The 18,588-nt window shown below is 41.3% G+C and overlaps 1 protein-coding gene across 1 annotated transcript in view; it reads right to left on the reverse strand.

The window, feature by feature from the left end:
* The window catches only part of LOC138596230 (myosin heavy chain, skeletal muscle-like), a 111,205-nt gene that overhangs the window by 77,406 nt on the left and 15,211 nt on the right, over nucleotides 1-18,588 (reverse strand). The window contains exons 3-8 of the mRNA XM_069667853.1: nucleotides 13,808-13,878; nucleotides 11,474-11,496; nucleotides 7,147-7,228; nucleotides 5,622-5,769; nucleotides 4,064-4,180; nucleotides 3,914-3,976 (exon numbers count right to left, since the gene is read on the reverse strand). Coding sequence (XP_069523954.1) covers nucleotides 3,914-3,976; nucleotides 4,064-4,180; nucleotides 5,622-5,769; nucleotides 7,147-7,228; nucleotides 11,474-11,496; nucleotides 13,808-13,878 — 504 coding nt within the window. The remainder of the gene's footprint in view (nucleotides 1-3,913; nucleotides 3,977-4,063; nucleotides 4,181-5,621; nucleotides 5,770-7,146; nucleotides 7,229-11,473; nucleotides 11,497-13,807; nucleotides 13,879-18,588) is intronic.

Consider the following 18,588-nt stretch of genomic DNA (forward strand, 5'->3'; position numbering starts at 1 on the left):
TTTTGTCCTTCCATTACAAAAGTGCAGGCTTTGGACGTTAAGCCGCGCAGTTTAGCTCACCGCGGTGAATTCCATTAGCACATTAGCAAAGGTGCCATGACCTAATGCTAATGCTGGGTGCTGCTTTTAATGCCTTTTCTGTCATTTTTGAGGGTATCCCTTAAAGGGGCCGTGTCTTTTAAATGGATATTCTCATATTCTGCATGGCTTTCACATTTTTGGGTGTTTATTGTTCACAGTGAAAAAGTGAAAACTGAATAATTCTGTGTTTTCCGAGGATTACATTTTTAAAAAGGTCGCCTCTGAAATGGGCCGTTCAGAACAGCTGCAGGTTTCTACATAGAACCTTGCTTTAGCTGAAATCGACCAATCGTCATTCACCTCAGGCTGCCAACTTACCATTCCGATACCTCCTGGCTTGTACATATAAGGCCGAATAACCGATCCTTAAGCCGCCATGTCTTCTACAACTTTGAGCTGTGTCCCAATGCCTTCAAAGGAGGTGGTCCACAGGGGATGCTCCAATCATAGCCTGGGTAGACCGTTAAAGCCGAACTGAAATGAGACGGTCTGGTCTACCCTTGCGTCACCAAACGCCACTCCTCTCGCAACAGGTAGCTAGCGGGCTAGCTAGCTAGCATACCTAACGTCGAGTAAGTTATCCTATTGCTTTAAAGATAATTTGTTTCAAGGGCCTTTTCGTTTTTATAAACATGTGTAACGGTAGCTATTTGATTGAGTTGAAACCAAAACCTTTTACATTTTAAAATGTATTCCCTTCGCTGCGCAAGAGTCGTTGGGCCCATTTGTCGGCCGCATCTGAAGGAGCCTTCCATTTGGGACAGCCTTCGACACGCTTCTGTGACGCAAACGGTCTTGAAATACGGCCTTCGAAGGCTGCAGCCCCTGGATTGGGACACGGCTTTGGAGTGAGTGCGGCCGCTCGTGGGGGAGGGGCTACGCAGTCGATCCAAATACTGTCAGCCAATCGTGGCTTAGGTCTAACTTTTGAATGGCAAAACAGCTCGTTTCAGGAGGAAGGAGAGGCTCTATGAAATAATTAAATTAAATCAAACTTTACCAACGTGATTCAAAAACATTAGAATAATAGAAAATTGATTACATAGCTAAAATGTGTCCTCTTTAAAATGCTGTCAAAGTAAAGGGTAATCCAAAGGAAGGAAAAAACGGATAGAGGAACATGTAGATACATAGAAAGACCAATAGTTAGATGAAAAAACATCACAGTAGCAGCACTTTTAGGAGTCTTGACGTATCACCAACATTTAACTATAAACGTCAAATAATTCTGACGCTGTGTTTTAATTGAAGCGCTCCCTCTGTCAGCCCGAACCAGAGGAGCAGATGAGTACTACTCTGTCAAAGCTAATTCACATCTACAAACTCCTCATAATAAACAGCATGTCAGGCACATGCAGAGGCAGAGGCAGAGGCGAACAGATATACATGAACGCTCAATACGTCCACACAGAAACTTAAACTGACTATTAATTAAAAGCCAGAGCATGAAGTTGACTCGGGGCGGGCGGTTTGCGACACCACAAATCTGGGAGACTTCCTGTAAGACATAAATCTGTTGAGTCCTCTCTCTCTCTCGCTCTCTCTTGCATAGGCACAACAAAGACAGTCTTGTCTGGGTGTCTCCCACCCCTCGCTCTCCTCACCATTCATTAGAAGCACAAGAAGCTGTGGTCAGGTTCAAAGAAAATCTACATTCTCTCTCTTTCAGTCAGTCATTTATTCCCTCTGTCTTTTCTTCTCTCTGTGCCTCCCCGGGTCTCTCTCTCTCTCTCCCTCTCTCTTCTCTAAACACTGTCTCCTCCACATGGCCCAGATAATGAGTGGCGAAGCTAAACGAGAGGAAACACGGCTCACTATTAGGACGGGAATGCTGACTGAAGGTTTTAAATAAACGGAGAGAACTTGAGGCCAAATTGTATTTCCAAGGACATAAACTAATGGAACAGGCAGACATTCTCTGAGCAAATACACACTCTGTTTAAACTACCATTATAGTTGTAAAAATATACACGTCCATGTGGATCTAACTGAGAGACAGGCTGGCGGAAGAACTGCGTATATCCTCACATACACTTGTAACACCGTTTACGTGTATCCAATAGCACTTGTGCCTTTGGTGTGGAAAGCTTATTACGCTGCATTCAAAGGCAGAACAATAAGGACAAGAGGAGAAACGTAAACGCTCGTCGACGTCATTGAGAACTAATTAGGCAAATGTGTTTTCTTAAGTGTCTGTGATATGCTCTCAGGCATATAAATCCACACCCACATATAAACACAAAGAGGAGCCCTCCCTGCAGCACTCCATGAGGTTAATTGGGTTATCTAGGCTGATTAGCATAACTAATTAGCATGCTTGTTAACAGATAAGTATTATTTATTCAATTAGCGCTCTGTGTGTTTGTAGGAAGCTGCGCGTGTGTATAGATCCCCCTCATCACTGGCACGAGTTCAAATGAAAATGAAGCACAGCTAAGTAGGCATGAAGTGAGACCTGTGTGCGTTCATCATTTAGCTGTTCAGCACACACACAGATGCTTGCCATCAGGTGCCAGGCAGCCGCCTCCCACCCCCCCCCATTCCCACCACACGCGCCAAGCTTCCCATGCTGGAGCTCTTAAATCCCCGGTCATCATCATTACGCGTCTGTTTAGCATAATTAGCATTGTTAACCAGATGAGCAGAGTCAAGCCAGGCTGTGCCAGTCACAGCTACTGACATATGTCACCCTTACCACGCTGCTGAAGAGGCTACTTGTCCCCATCAGGTGGCTTTATGCCACATTTGCATGCTGTCGCTGATTGCTGATGGATAATGTAGCGGCGGATTCTGTGTGCAAAAAATGTCCAAAGGGGTGATCTCTCTTTTTTTTTTTGGCAAACACTAAAAGAAATCATTGCAAAGCGACACAGCTCTCGCAGTTGTATCAGTTAATGGAACAATACCGAGCTCATTTCCCCAATTTATACTTTCATGTTTGCAAATGCAGATGCTGCCTTTTGTTTGTGATGCTTAACATGCGCTTCAAGCCGACAGTAAACACGAAAAAAGCAAATCAACAACACTCCTCCGGTCTTCAGCTCACAAGTGAAAACTCACAAACACTCTAACACTCACAAATAACCAGAGAGGGAAAATGAAAGAGAGAGAAAGAGAGCGGGAGCGCTACATTTACTGAAATTAAACATTTTCTCATCAGCCTGAGGGTGCAGCAGGCCCACTAATGTATTATTCATCCCCACTTCACAAAGGAACATTAATCAATTATGAAGATATGAGGATCTTAAAGTATAGAGGAGAGACGAAGAGCGGCCCGTTCGTATTAATATGCGGCCGCAATCGTGCGCCCCCACCCCACCCCCCACCCCCTTGCTCCTCAAATCAATATTTTGCAGATTAATTTGGAGCGGTTGTGGCGAGATGGCAGGATGGAAGGAAGGAGTGGGTGTGGGGGTGGAGGAGAGGAGAAAGTATCTGAGGTCTGAATTAAGGTGAAGTGTTCTGTTGTTGTTGTTTTTTACAAGTCTGTGAAAGTGCGCCTACATATGCACGCGTGTAATTACGACATCTTCTATACGGCTATAAGTACACACAGTGAGACCAGTCATTTAAGACAACTTCATAAAGAATACCATGAAAATAAGACACAGGAAGTTACAGCCTAAAGTCTTTTTCAAATTAAATAGTCATCTTTTAACTGTGAAGGTGGTTTATTGCGTGTGATATCTTGACTTATAATCATGATGAGTATGTTTCCATAAGTTTCATCAATGTTTGTTTGGAGGTTGCTATGTGGACCATTGAAAAAAACAACTAACGTTAAGCAGTCTGGTAAGAAAATCTACATCTACTTGTACATAAATACACTCACCTCAGTGTTTAAGATAGCTGTTCTCTCAGCTAATGTTTTTACAGCTTGAGCATGGGCCTTTCTCTCCTCCTCAATCGCCCTCTTCCACTCTTCCCCTATCTTCTTCTCCTCCTCTCTCTTGTGCTGCTCCCGCCTTCTCCTCTCCTCTGCCTCCTGAAGCTCCTCTTCATATTTCCGTCTCAGTTCGTCTTCCGTTTGCCTCCATTCTTCCTCTTTTCTCTTCAACTCCTCCTGAAGCTCCCTCGCTCTCACGCTCAGCTTGGAGAGCTAAAGTCAGACAGGAAACGGGAAGAAGCATGCAGGAAGACGCAAAACAAATGAGTTAGCATTCACTTCATGTAAATACTAATCTGAAACATAAAGAGGCCCTTTGCACGGCAGCATGCTGTCAGACAACTAAGGAGAAAAGGGTTAAAAGATGATGATTGACAGCTGGTGAGTGCGTTTATCTTTAATGTCCAGTATCTACTGCACGAAGTTAATGTGTGCTAATAGGAATTCCAACTCATCAGTGGTGCAAAGTATTTAAGTACATTTACTTGACTTAAGTACGGGAGCCCTTAGCAGACATGCATCCATGAAGACGTTTCACCTCTTATCCAAAAGGCTTCTTAAGGTCTAAACTGACTGAAGAGAGACTACAAGCTTTGTTATCTCAAGATAACTAGAAAAATAAGTCGAGGTCGCGAGAAAATGACTGGAAATTGCTCGTTATGAAAAACAGAGTAAATAAAATGTATGGATACATGTCCGCTAAAGGCTTCCATACTTGAGTGATTTATCCAAACAGTATCTTTAAATGTTAAACTAATTGTTGTCAAACTTTTTGGCCACTTGTCCTGTCTCAGATGTCAATAAGCTGTTAGCAGTATCTTCAAGGAGATCTTCTCACATGGTGTCCTTTCAGTAAGTCTTCAAATGATTCAACATTTCAGAAAAAGATCTACGTGTAGAGAAAAGTACAAGACAAGAGATGAAGATGGATTTATTCATGTCCCAACCAGAGTTATTACAGTTTTGAAGTTATTATTTTTATTTAGTCTCTCTGTTTGTTTTTTGATTTCATTTTAGTTTTAGTTAGTTTTACGAGTTCATAAGAAGAAATTGACTAGTTTTAGTTTAGTTTTGATTTAAACTTTGATTTAAAGAAGCTGAAAAGAGGCTGTGTGATTCTAGGTTCTTTTTCTTTGGCCCATGTCTCATAAACAGAGTAGGACAAAGTGGTTTCACAATAAAAACTAAGCTGTTTTTAGCTGCAGTTCTATTTAGTTTTATGTCGTGTTGCACTGTTCATTGTAGTTTTTATGTAGTTTTCTTTTGTATTTTTATTTCAGTTAACAAAATCATTTTTTCACTACTAGTTTCAGTATAAGTCTTAGTTTTCGTTAACTACTGTACTACACAGATCTATCTTGTGACCTGGGGTTGAGAGCCACAAACAAACCTATATACTAAATAATGTGGTTGAAACTAGCTCCGTCTAAAGCATCTACAACACTACAAAGCTGCCTACAACTATATGCATCAGAATGAACAAATAATGTAATTTACATTTGCTACTTCGAGTGTATTTTACTGATGATACTTTCAATGCAGCACTTTTACTTCTTTTACTGTATGTATTTTACATTAATGTATTAGTACTTTTACTTGAGCAAAGATCGGAATACAACAAGTGCACCTAACGCACATGTAAGTCTCTGCCTACCTGAGCGTGTGCGTCTGACCCCTCTTGTTGCAGCAGCTGAACGTTAGCGCGCAGTTTAGTGATGCAGATGTCTTTCTCAGCGATCTCCTTCGTGTCGTCTTTCTGGATCCGCTGCAGACATGAGAGCTCGCTCTGCAGGTGGGCCAGCCTCTCACTGCTCTCCAGCACCTGTGATGCAGCCTGGGCAATGAAGGAGTTTAAATGTTAAAGGCGCTTTCAAAGGTAGAAGTTACTTTTAATCAGTCTGGCTGGATGTGTTTCAGAAGTGTTGTTAATTACATCTTCAGAAAGGTCTTGGAATTATGTAAGCCTATCTAAGAATACATTAGAAGCATTTTATATAGCCTTCTGTTATATATTAAAAGGCTGTATTTTACCCTTTTCAAGTTGTGTCTTATATTCTGATGTTTTTAGGTGTTCATGGTGATGTCAGAGCCTGCACAGGAGACCCGGGTTCAAGCCTCAGGAATGATGTCATTATGGTTTGTATCTATTTAAGAAACAAAGTTGTTTAAAGTTGTCAGATTCTGGGAACTTATTTAGCTCATTCTGAAACCCACTTATTGCAATCAAACACAGCTGAAACCCTGATCATCTTTATGAAGTCTGTGTGTGTATCTGAGTCCGTGCAGACAGATTAATCCCTGCATCTGCATTGCAGACGCACCAGCTAAACAGAAACACAAGCCGAATGAAACAAATATATCAACATTTGCTGAAAAGATGATTAACAGAACAAGCTCCGGTTCCTCCACTTGTTTCTTTAAGGCTCTGTAATCACACAAACCACTAATTAGCTGCAGTGCAAATGAGTCAACTCTCAAGCAGCATAAATAAACAGTAACCAGCCAACACACACATAAACAACCAACAAGCCCAGGGTTTACCACAAGTGCAAATGAATGTGTGTTTGCATGTGCATTTCTGCAGGCCTGTGTGTGTGTGTTAACCGTAAGCCACAGAAGACAGTAAAACAGCAGTGGGTATAATTTAGTGACACCCTGTTAGGAGGTGTAGGAAGGCCGTAAAAAACTCTCCTTTTTAATCCCGGCTGGCGACGCCATGTTTGTTACCCAGGGCTCTGAGATATGCTGGTAATTCATCACACACGCCTCGGTTTCCTGTTAAACCTGGCTGCACATGGAGAGCTTCAAGCACAGCTGCCAAACCAATATCGTAAAAAAAAAAAAAAAAAGACTTCTCCCCCCTCGCAGACGGGCTTCTAAACAATAACAAGCATGCTGCAAAAAAAGCACCTTAACAACACCTTAATTGTGTGGGCAGCTGGAATAATGTACTATAATGATCAGACTCGATCTCTCTGTTTACATTGCAGGCGTTCTTATTTTAGGAAGAACAGACGCATGTAAAAACACCAGAAAAAAGTACAGTACAAGTATGTGTAGGTGTATGCAATATACTGTGTTCAATTTAATATGAGAAACACAGAAAAGGATCTTAAATGAGAATTTAAACACTGTACAGAATATCTTGTGGACATGTCTGAGGTATGATTACCTTTTGCTTTTGCTGTAAACTCTCTCTGCGCTCCCTCTCAAGATCAGAGATGATTGTGTTCTTAGTTTGCAACTGGACTTTTAAATCTTCTACCTCAGATTGCATCCGGACCACGGAACCAGATCTATGGCAGAAAAGACAGGGGAAATTAGGACACAAATTTCTTACATGACTTACCTGACGTTAGTTCTGGGCACGTTGTTTTCACGGTACAAGTGTATGACAAACAGACAGCGACTATATCAGTTATGACTAAAACAAAATGTAATCAAAACAGGAACAAAAATGCTGTATCAAAAGCATCACTTCATATTTAACTGCCGTTTTTACATTGTTAAATAAAAGCATAAATTTGGCCTGGTCAGTGTCGCTCTCTTTGAATCCAAACCAAGTCCAAATGATGATCGAAGTGGCATTTTTCTTCGACGCAAAGTCTTTGCTCTGTTAAACTTTTATCAGTTCCGTGATCACATTTCAAATCCAGAGGTGATCGTGCATTTGAAGTTGCAGCCCCTAAACTCTGGAACAGTCTTCCTGAAAACGTCAGCTCTGCCGAATCGTTAGTCAGTTTTAAACAGCTGCAAAAAAGTATTTTCTTTAAGTTAGCGTTTGCATAAATTCTGTCTGTCCGTCTGTGCGTCATGATTGTACGTAAATGTATGCTTGTTTCACATATATGTTGTATTTCTGCCTGTGCAGTCTCAGCATTGGGGTTCTCATTTACTTCTTCCATCTTCGCTTGTTGGCTCTTACAAGGCGCTCGTAGCTTTTCGCTCTTGAGGAGAAAACACGCACACACACACGCAGGCGCACTCGGAGCAGTGAGAACGGGAGAGGGGATGTGGGTTTTCAGAAATGCCTTTCTCGTAACATTATTTATTAACTTGCATTACAATTACAGTGTGACATTAAATTATTATTTTTAACAACAAAAAAATGAAATACCATTGTTGAAGGAATAGTAGAAATCAACACCTTTGCGTGAAACCATACCGGCATACCGAAAAATACGGTGTAGCGCCATCATCATCATGCTGTCTAATTAAATGATATATTCACTGGTGCTTTATTTAGAAAGCATGATTATCATCATATGATCTATTTATGGTAAATACTTACTACATGAAAGCTGTAAATACAGCACAAGAGGCCTTTTTTTCCACGCGTTGACAGTATTAAAAATGACAGAAAATAACACGTGTTGATGCGATGATGGTTCATTAAGATGGTTTAATTATTAATGTAAAGCTTTCCAAAATAAATAAGGAAAAAATAACTGTGTGAACTGCATTTAGTGTGTGTAAAAAGTAATACGTGATTCATAAAAAAATCTAATTCAAAAGCAGTAAAGAGTTGCTGAGCCTGGTGAAAATTGTGCTATGTGACAGAAACTGGAGCTGATATGAGGTTGTGTGTGTGTGTGTGTGTGTGTGTGTGTGCGTGTGTGTGTGTGTGTGTGTGTTTCCCAGCGGTGAAAATACGTTAACTCTGCCCAGACACCTTTCTGAGTCACCAGTGACAGCTGTCACACACCCAAGATGGAAGAGGGGAAAAAAAAGGAAAAAAACAGATCAGACAGTACTGTGCCTTACTCTTCACAGACGCAGGCACGTACAAACACACACACACACACACACAGTTTCATATTTACCAGCCTCGTGAGATGAGTTATTCTGATGAAACTTTGCGCAGATTAAAAATGTTAAACTCACATTTGATCAAGCGTGTCTACACGTTCGCACCAAGCAGGGAAGGAAAGGCAAGATTTGACAAAAGTGACATGTGAGTGGATCGAGAGCGCTGAGAGTTAAATCTTTCACTTCAGGAAAAAAAACAACTTCTCACTCAAATGGAGTAAAAGCCACAGAGGAGAGAGTAAAAAAAACTGACTTTAGATTATAGTCTGTTAGTTTCTGTCTCTAGAAGAGAATAGGGGAGTCTGTGTGTTTCTGTGCTGCTAATTCAATTCTAACTACAGCGTTCCTTTCTTATGAATTATTACTTTGCTGAGCGTTTCACCAAGAAAATCAGTTTTAAAAGGGAAGTACAAAAACTGAAATTCCAGTCATGCACAAGAGTGAGTCTTTCTAACTATATAAATGTGTAGACAAAGACAATCCTTCCCTAAAGATGAGCACAAATTTAAACTTTTTCCTACTTTTTGAGGGCCTTTTAGACGGAGGGAAAAAAGGTTGGTATATTTATTAGCATTTTTCAAAACTTATTTCCTCGTCAGTTCGAGGGAGAAATACTTAAATCACCCGAAATGTAGGAGACATTCTTTGGAGACGAATGGTTTGAAATAGGAACAAGTTGAAAATCGAAAGAGGGTTTTGAATGAATAGTAACTGCAGCCAATTTCATCCCTATTTTCACCTGCACAGTGGGGTGGTGCGTTTAGAGTGCCGTGTGTATGTGTGTGTGTGTGTGTGTGTGCATAAAGAAAACCCTCTAGAGCCCAGATAAGGAACATCATTTTTTGAAAGGTCATATGTAGTAAACAAATTTTTTTGAACTGAAGATTAAAATAAGCAGTTTGTATTACGTTATGGCACTTAAGGTTCTTTTTTCTGCAACCTGAATGGATGAAACTGAATTAAATTCTGCAGCTAAAAGCTGCATTTTATTTTTTGCTATTTTGGGAAATAAAAAGGAAAACATGCAAAACATTATCATCTGCAAAAAGTCATGCCATGCCATTTAACATGTGTGTGCGTGCGTGCACGTGTGCAAATGAGGTCCTGATTATGCATGAAAAAAATGGGTCTACATGATTTACCATATTGTTATATATGATACACTAGTTGTGCTAAACAAATGACACGATGTCAAACCAACAGATGAACAGGGAATTCCTATTTAGAGCCATAAGTGTTGTTATGATTACTGTGTGGACGGAGAGAGAGGGGCGAGCGAATGTGACTGAGGAGTGTGTGTGTGCGTCACCGTGAGTGTGTGTGATATTAAAGCAGGCTCTCAATATCTCAAGCTGTCACTCAGGCCTATTAGGCAAGGCTAACAAAATTAGTCATGAATATGCAGTAATAACATGCAAATTGCCACCCCTTCCCCCCCTGCCCTGTATGTGTATGTGTGTGTGTGTGTGTTTGCGTGTGTGTTTGCCCTCAGGGCTATAGGCATTGGCTCTGTAAACCCAATTCTTTCTACATCATTACAGCAACAAGACATAATTCATAAGAATAATATAAACATGCATGTAGCCTGGCATACAAACACACACACATTCACTCACGCACACACACACACGTAGGGCACAGGTCCCCTTTGCTGCCCTCTTCAAATAGCAGCGCTTACAAACTCAGGTTCTTTTTGAGAAGACTTTCGGGCTTTCAAGTGCTACATTTTATGCTTAAACACACAATCACACACCCGTTTGTGCGTGTGCGCACACAAACATGTAGATCGTCTGTTGCCTCCCGAGTCCCCAGGGTGATGTTTGACACAGCCTGGGTGCTGCCACAGCAATTAACCTCCCTGTTAATGAGAAGAGCTCTGTCAAGCTGCCAGATGGCACCGCCTGGCACGCTGCCATGCACACACACACGTCACATTCACAGAAACACACATAGACATGCATACGTACACATTTACGCACATGCACACAAGCCCTGTCTCCCCCTGCTCTACACCTAACTGTTGCTGGTTGTCATCGCCCCTCACCCAGCCCCTCCCTTGCATTGTCTTCCATGGCTCTCCATCCTGCCCCTCTTCCCTCCCTCCCTCCCTCCCATCGTCTCTGGCAGCTGCTTATCCATGTCGCAGCACTGCAGATGTCACAACTCACCAGCTGGGAAACAGTAGGGGAGGAGAAGATTGGAGAGGAGAGGAGGAGTTTGATGCATCTCCATATTTGACATTTGGTTTTGACGAGCATCCAAAAGGAGAAGGATTTATAGACATGATTGATTGATTGATTTAGTCATGGTATTAGTTGTTTTAAGATTTGATTCGTATTACAGAAAGTGTTTCCACTGGAAGTGAAATATATGCAACTATTTTTTCAAGAAGTGCAATGTATGTTTTATATGTCCTGCTCCTTGTGTGTGTAAGTGTGCGTTAATGAGCATGGCACTTGGCCGGGGCACGGCCCGCTGTGTATGCCTGTCTGCATGTCCACACAGCAGCCCACCAGGCGGGCATATTGATCAGTTAGCTTGGCCTAATAGGAGAAGAGGAGCCTGACCTGGGAAAGTCAATATGGAGAAAAAGAGACATATCCTCCTCCCGTCCTGAGAGAAAAGTGGGAGAAAGACGGAGGGAGGGAGAGAAAGAAAGAGGAAGGGGAGAAAGAGAAACTAATGTGAATCTCTCACTGTCCTTGCGCAGTGAAGGAGGCCTCGGGAGACTTTTAGAAAAACAGCTGGACGAAAGAAAAACAAGCATGAGGAAAATATTAATGTAACAATAATGAACCTCGAGTTTCCTACGCTTTAATATCTTTTGTTAACAAAGAAAAGTTTTGAATTAGAGCAGCGACACTGAGGGATACCGGCGGAATGTGAAATAGGATAAGTTCCTACTTTTCCCAAATGAGAATCAGGATGTTCTGTCAAAGCTTCTTTTTTTTTTACCTAACTAACTTCCAGCATTTGACTGCTTTTGGCAAAGGAAAACAGCACTCAAGTTAACTCAAGTGTAAAAAACTCTGCAGGAGACTATACTAAGGGAAATAATTAAAAAATGGGGAGGAGATGGAAAATAAAAAAAAAACCTGACACCCACTCACACATCAATACATCGATAGATCAATGTGTGTCTGTGTGTGCGAGGGTGCGTGTTCTGTGCTCAGCAGAAATATATAAATAAATCTGTAGATAAACAAAAAACCAGAGGAAAGTAGATAAAAGACTTAGGTTTCACCATGCACACACACATTTACACACACACACACCTGGCTGAGTGATGCTACCCTGGAGGGTGGCTTCAATCTGATGTGTTTAATGTTGACGCTGGTGGCAAGAAACACACACACTCACCCGCTGTTTCAACCTGCCTGTCATTTCATTTCATGAAACCTGATTTACTCATTTCATTTATTTCATTTTTTTTTTTTATTATTATTATATGTGCAGCCATTTAAAACGCTCAAGGTGTGATGCAAATCCCCGCGTCTCTGACAGCGAGAGCGCTGACTGAGGATCCATCACGCCCTTCAGTGCCTTTCGCAGGGATGGCAAAGAAACCCTGTAAAGCCACAAACTCAATTGTGCCACATCGTGCCAGACCACTGATTCCTGCTTGGCTGGGTGCTTTAATTGGCTGCACTGCCGGCTGTCAAAATACTGACTGGTTACTTCAGACTGTATTTGGATGTGGTATTAGTTTTCATATGACAGCCTCTGAAAAAAAAACAGCTACTGGCTGTAATATCATCCCTACATTCAGGAATCAATTGTTTATTTATGTAGCTACACTTCACATTTTAAGGTCAACATATAGGGTGTAGTATTTCAGAATCTATTACAAAGAGCTGGTGTGACGAAGCAGTACTAAGGGCCATGGATTCCAATGTTATGCAAGAAAGTTCTATCATATTGAGAGCGTCGTCTCCCCCCGCCCCTTCCTCCCCAGATTCGAATGTTAGCCTTTCCTGCTTCAGCGTTCCGACCGTGGTCAGGACAGGAAAGGGGAGATTTATCGGTCTGCCCCAAGGCCGAAGCTGCCGCTAGCTTTGGGGCTAACTCCCGTCACTTTACAGCAGCGAGCAGGAAGCAAGACACGGGAGCGCGGCTTCAGTCTTGAGTATGTGGCTTTATTACACACACAGTCCTACGAGAACTCTCGTAACTCATGCGCGCACACTCACTTCCTGTCTCTCTCACTCACTTGCTCCGCCACCCGCACTCACCCACTCAGCTTTTCCCAAACAGAGCTACGCTTCTAGTACAACACGAAGCTCACACGGGTTTGAGGACGCTGAACCTACTCGAGCGCAACCTACACACGCACTTTGACAATGGCAAGCAACGAGTCCCGTGCGCCAGTTTGTTTCATATCTGGCAGCATTGTTGTTGCAGAAGTATTTCAACTTAGCATGTTTCCTTAATCTCTGATGACACATCATGGCCATTTTATGATCAATTCCAGTAAATATGTTACATATTGTTCCTTTCAGATGTATTAAGTCATGGACTGCTGAGTCCAGGTGTCTGAATTGATGATGGAGAAACCTGCAATAGCTACATGTATGAGATTCAGATTCACAAAATTCCTCTTTCATTACTTTTATCAAAATGTGTAAAAACTTAAAATAAAAATCTCTATTTCCAGAAAGATTGAGAGTAGAAACAGAACAAGTCTTTAGGGGCCTTGGAGCACTGCATGGTGGGAAATATCATATAGGGATTTGCATATTGCCATGGGGACAGTGGTGTTGCAGCAGCTCCCTAAGGAGCTCAACTTCCCTGAGGAGAGACAGAGTCCCTGAGGCCAACTGTGTTACCTTTCTCTACACTGGCGGGGGGACCTGTGAGTGTGCGTGTGTGTGTGTGTTCGGTTGATTCATGTAGTTATCATAAAGAAGTTGTTCGTTTATGAGTCAAGAGTAAACTTTTCTTGGGGAAATTTTTGCCTTGTTGATGAGAAGGGAAGCTGTGCGACGAATAATCGTTGGATCTCCGGCATACAGCTCGTCTGCCTGTTGGTACCTGTGTGGGATGTGAGCCGCAGGTCCAGCAAGCTCTTCCAGCAACATCGTCCTCAGATCCACCTCCGACACCTGGAAGATATACAACATGACATCCAGGTTATTTAGTCACATGGGACTGAAGTTGAGCTGCAACAATTAATTGATTAATTGATCAAATAAATCGGCAAATATTTTGATAATCAATTAATCTTTTGGTGACTTTACAATAGGCCTGTCCCAGATAGATCGGCAGCAATTACTCGATTGCATTCGAAGCGTCTACTCTCATGAATTACAGCTATATACAATATACAAGGAGCCTGGTTCACCTGAACTGTGAAATATATGAACCACACAGCAGACTTGAGTCTCTGTTAACAGTGACAGACACAAAGATACGCTTGATTAACACGGATCTACGTTATTAAACGTCTATGTCCTCCCTGTTCTGTATTATTGTGAACTATGATGAACTTATTGCTGGTTACAGCTCCTGCTCGTGTCAGTCACAGCATGTGGAGACGTAGTTTATACTTCATAGTAAGTGTGCGTGGAAATATAGACAGATAGCGACCTCATTGAGCCAGGTAGGGCATGAGAAACATGAAGATCTGTGTCATATCTGCTCGTCTCCTAACGTCTGTAGTTAAAAAGGAAAAGAAAATTTGAATACTAATTTTTGCCGTCTCTTACCACGGCATCGACTGAAACTTCGTAGCATTCAGGTCAGTCCCACTTTACAAGCAAAAATTCTTGCTGGGTCCACCTTCTGAAAAATAAGGATTTCCTGTTTTTGTAATAAAAGAAGTATTTAGGTTTGAGCTGTTGGTTTGACCAAATAAGCAATTTTAAGCGATTTTGGCTCTGGAAAATTGTAAAAGCATGTGTTACAACTTTCTGACATTTTGTGCACTAAATAAATCAATTAACTGTAAAATAAATAAATAAAAGATAGATTAATCTAGAACAAAAAATGTCATTTTCAGCCCTAATCTGGAGCGGATATGAGGATATGTGTAATTTTAAGCTTGAGTTTTAAAAGAGTACTGTTATGAGTTAGTATTGTTTAGTTTTGTATTTTATTCTGTGTTCTTGTAATGTGATTTAGTCTTGTTTAGTTACGTATTTCATTTGTATTTCTGTTTAGATCATTTCCTGTTTTACTTCATCACCTTGTCTCCTAGTCTTCGTCTTCCCCCATTTCTTTGCCGTGTTTTGGGATTTTATTACCTGGACTCTTGTTTTCTCCCGTTTTGGTTGGATTTTCAGGTGGTTTTTGTTTTGCCTTTTTTTTTTGTTCTTCTTTTGGTTTCAATAAATATATCTTTTGTAAGTCTGCATCTGGGTTCTTTTACTGTTTTGTTTTAACCACAAACTTTACAAGTACTAATAGTCGACATTGCTTGGCTTTTCTGTAATAAAACTAACTCTGACATGTTCAGAGAAAGTTCAATTTCCTCCCTAATACATGTTTGACTTCTATTTATTAATTAGACCTTATTCAATAAAGGAAAAAATGTCAAGTGCTGAACTGTGATGAAGTTTGACAGCACACAGGAACAGGTGTGACGTGTTCTGCCCCTGACTAATTGCTTGGAAATGTTCCTGTTTAGGACCACCTCAACATGATGATAGCATCATGGGACAAAAGGGAAATAAATAAAAAGAATAGTGTGCAGCTGTATGAACAACACATGAAAGAAGAAAATCTGCTCTGCTTTCTGCTTTGTTCATTTTCAAAACAGGGCCAACTGCGCACAAATCAGCAAAATCTAATCAGAAAGCTGACAGAATCAAATACAGAAGAAAGAATCGAAGATGAAATTTGAAATATGATTACTCTAATGACTTAATAATTTGGCTTTCCTCTTTAGGGATTTCCAAAGAATACATTTGATGCAATAGTAGCAGAGGAAGTCGCTTGCTGTGAGAGAAGGACACACAGTCTGCTGTTTATTTCCAGATACAGAACGACTCCATGGACTCGTATAACCCTTGCCTTTACGCCGTCTACCTGTCTCCCTCTGTCTCCCTTTCTGACTGAACACTGCTCTGTGAAGGACCGGAGGGAAATATGGGTCAGCAATGTTATTGTGAGGTCAAGTCATACTGTAGCGACTCAAAAGGAAGACTTAAGCATAAATACAAATAAACCCAGCTCAAAAGGGAAGTAAACAGCGATGGTGGGCCGGCTTTTTCATTCCACGTAACTATTAAAAAAAGAGAGTGTATACAGACCACGACAAGAGGGTTGGACACGGAGTTAAAAAGATAAAGAGGGAGATGCAAGTTCAGAGAGAAAATAGACTTCGAGAACGACAGGGGGCTTTAGAGAAAGAGTGAGACCCGGCAGTACTGGTGAAATATCGGCCACTCTATCGCCGTGGTGACAGGGGTCACTCTGGGAAAAGGAAATCAATGCTGACAGCAATGACTCACAGGTCAACACAGAGCCCTGTGAGGGAGCTGTGTGTGCTTTAAATATGAGCTTGTGTGTGTGTGTTTCAATTATGCATATGCTAGCGTTAACGATGTGTGTGTGTGTGAGCCACTGTGTGAATGCAGGTTATAGGGGAGAGAAAAAGTACAAAAATGCAAACAAAAAAGGCTCCAAAAGAGGAGCTGGTGCATTGGTGGAGTAAATATTAGATGCATGATGCAGACAGACTGGCTACCTTCATGTCTGCCTTGTGAACATCCATTAAAAAACACTTTAAAAAACAGGAAACAACAAATGCTAAACACATATATTATCGTTATTTACTCTCCCTGATTCTTGACTCAGCTCTCTAAACTATTATTAATTTTCTATTCTTGTTTTTGAACATCTTAAAATAGTAGGAGTGCTGAAAAGAATCTATTCGTGTCAGAATCACAATTCTTAATTTCTACAATACTGAATCGAAACTTCCAAAACTAAATTTTTATAAATGTTTTTTTGTACTAAGTAAATTTTCACCAGCAGCCAGTTTTTGCACACAACAAACCTGCTGCATGCATTATTTGCCGTGCACTATTTACAGCTTCCGTTGTACACAGTTCTAGCAAGGAGTTGCTGTGTTCGAAATCGGATACAATATACTACATACGTTCGGCGTTATTTAGTACGGAGCTGTTCAAATTTATTTTGCAGTAAATGCAGGAAGTAAACAATAGCCCACCAATAGCAAAAAGCTACTCCTTTAGCTGCTATAGCGCACCCTTCTGCTCTTGTCTGCCATTTAAACTGCCGTTGTGACGTCGGCGAGGTAGACTGGTCCGATGCATACTTGATATTTTCCGAATCAGTACGACATCAGGGTATTTTTGGCATACTGTAAATTTTGCTTTTGTCTGCATGCTGCATACTACATTTTGGCGAAATCAATACATACTACTAGTATAGTATGGCATTTCAAACACAGCCAGTGTGTCGGTCCTGGCTAGCCAGTCGTGCTGCTAACGTTAGCTAGCTCTCAGCATGTACGGGGGAAGCCCTGAAACAACGTCCACAGAGTAGCTCTTACCTGCGATGCGCACACCTCTCGAGCCACCCAGTCATTCGTGACATTCACCGCTGACTACATCCCGGACGCCTGGCAGCTCAAGTCTCGTATAGCGATGCACGAAAGCCACACGGCTGTGAACGTGAGTCTGCAGTTGCCCACACGCAAGCTGATGTCGAGCATTATTGTGTGATTGTTTTGTTTTAGGTTTGCCTCTGTGTATTTACATTATTGTATCAAATATAAAAGCTGCATAATCTTGAACACATTTTACTGTGTACATTTTTAATGTCATATAATAACTTTCCACTGTAGTTTTCTTAGCACACAGCAGACTGGAGTACATCCTGAAATAAGCACCCGTTTGTAACAAATAGGGCATTTATTGTGAACCGAGAATCATGACATTAAGAATCGAAATCAAATTGAATTGTGAGATATTGATAGATTCACACCCCTTTAAAATATTAAAACAAATCAAATATAATCTTTTAAACCAATTGATTTTAGTAGCAAGATATTTTTTTTATCTATTTAATAAAATGGGCTAACTTATGCGTCTCCCATACACATAAGACTTTCACCCCCAATCATAAAACATTCATATTCCAATGCAGCTGCAACGTGACAATGAGAAGACCTGGCACACTTGGAGGTCAGCGGCTAATAAAGGTAGGCTGTGTGTGTTTGGGAGTGTCAATAAGTGTGTGTGTGTGTCTGTGTATGCATGCCTTATATACCCTTGGGTTAGCAGGAGTTACGACCTGCTTACATTATTAAGGTGAGTAGTAGGCTGCGTTATGTATGCCTAAACAGCCGGTCCATTCATTACAGATGCAATCCCCTAAGTACATGAATAAGCGCACGGCCTACTCTCTCTCCCTCTCCGCCTCTGTGAACTGTAAAGGAGACAAAATATTGGTGTGATGCAGAGCGCTTTAGATAAATCAGAAACCGGAGCAAATTAATAATAAGGAATAAAACAGCATTAGCTGATTAAGTATGTATGGCGGAGTGGCGGCTGTAATTTACAGGCAGCTGGGGTTGGGTGTCCGGAATAAGGTCTCATTACGGATCAACACAGTGTGTGTGTGTGCATGTGTGCATATGTGTGTGTCTGTCCCGTTAGTAATCCGTCACCAGTGTTCTCAGGTTTATGAAAAGGCCTGCAATCTATGATAATGAGCACCGTGAAGGTTATGACCACGGTAAACTCATTTGATAGAGGGAGGGCTTACGTGTGTGTGTGTGTGTCTTTCTTTGTGTATATTTATGAGTACCGTAATACAACTATACTAGGGATGCACGATATTGA

Source organism: Semicossyphus pulcher, unplaced genomic scaffold, assembly GCF_022749685.1.
Source record: "Semicossyphus pulcher isolate SPU_LCO1_2020_fin unplaced genomic scaffold, fSemPul1.0.p SCAF_18, whole genome shotgun sequence".
NCBI classification, from domain to species: domain Eukaryota; kingdom Metazoa; phylum Chordata; class Actinopteri; order Labriformes; family Labridae; genus Semicossyphus; species Semicossyphus pulcher.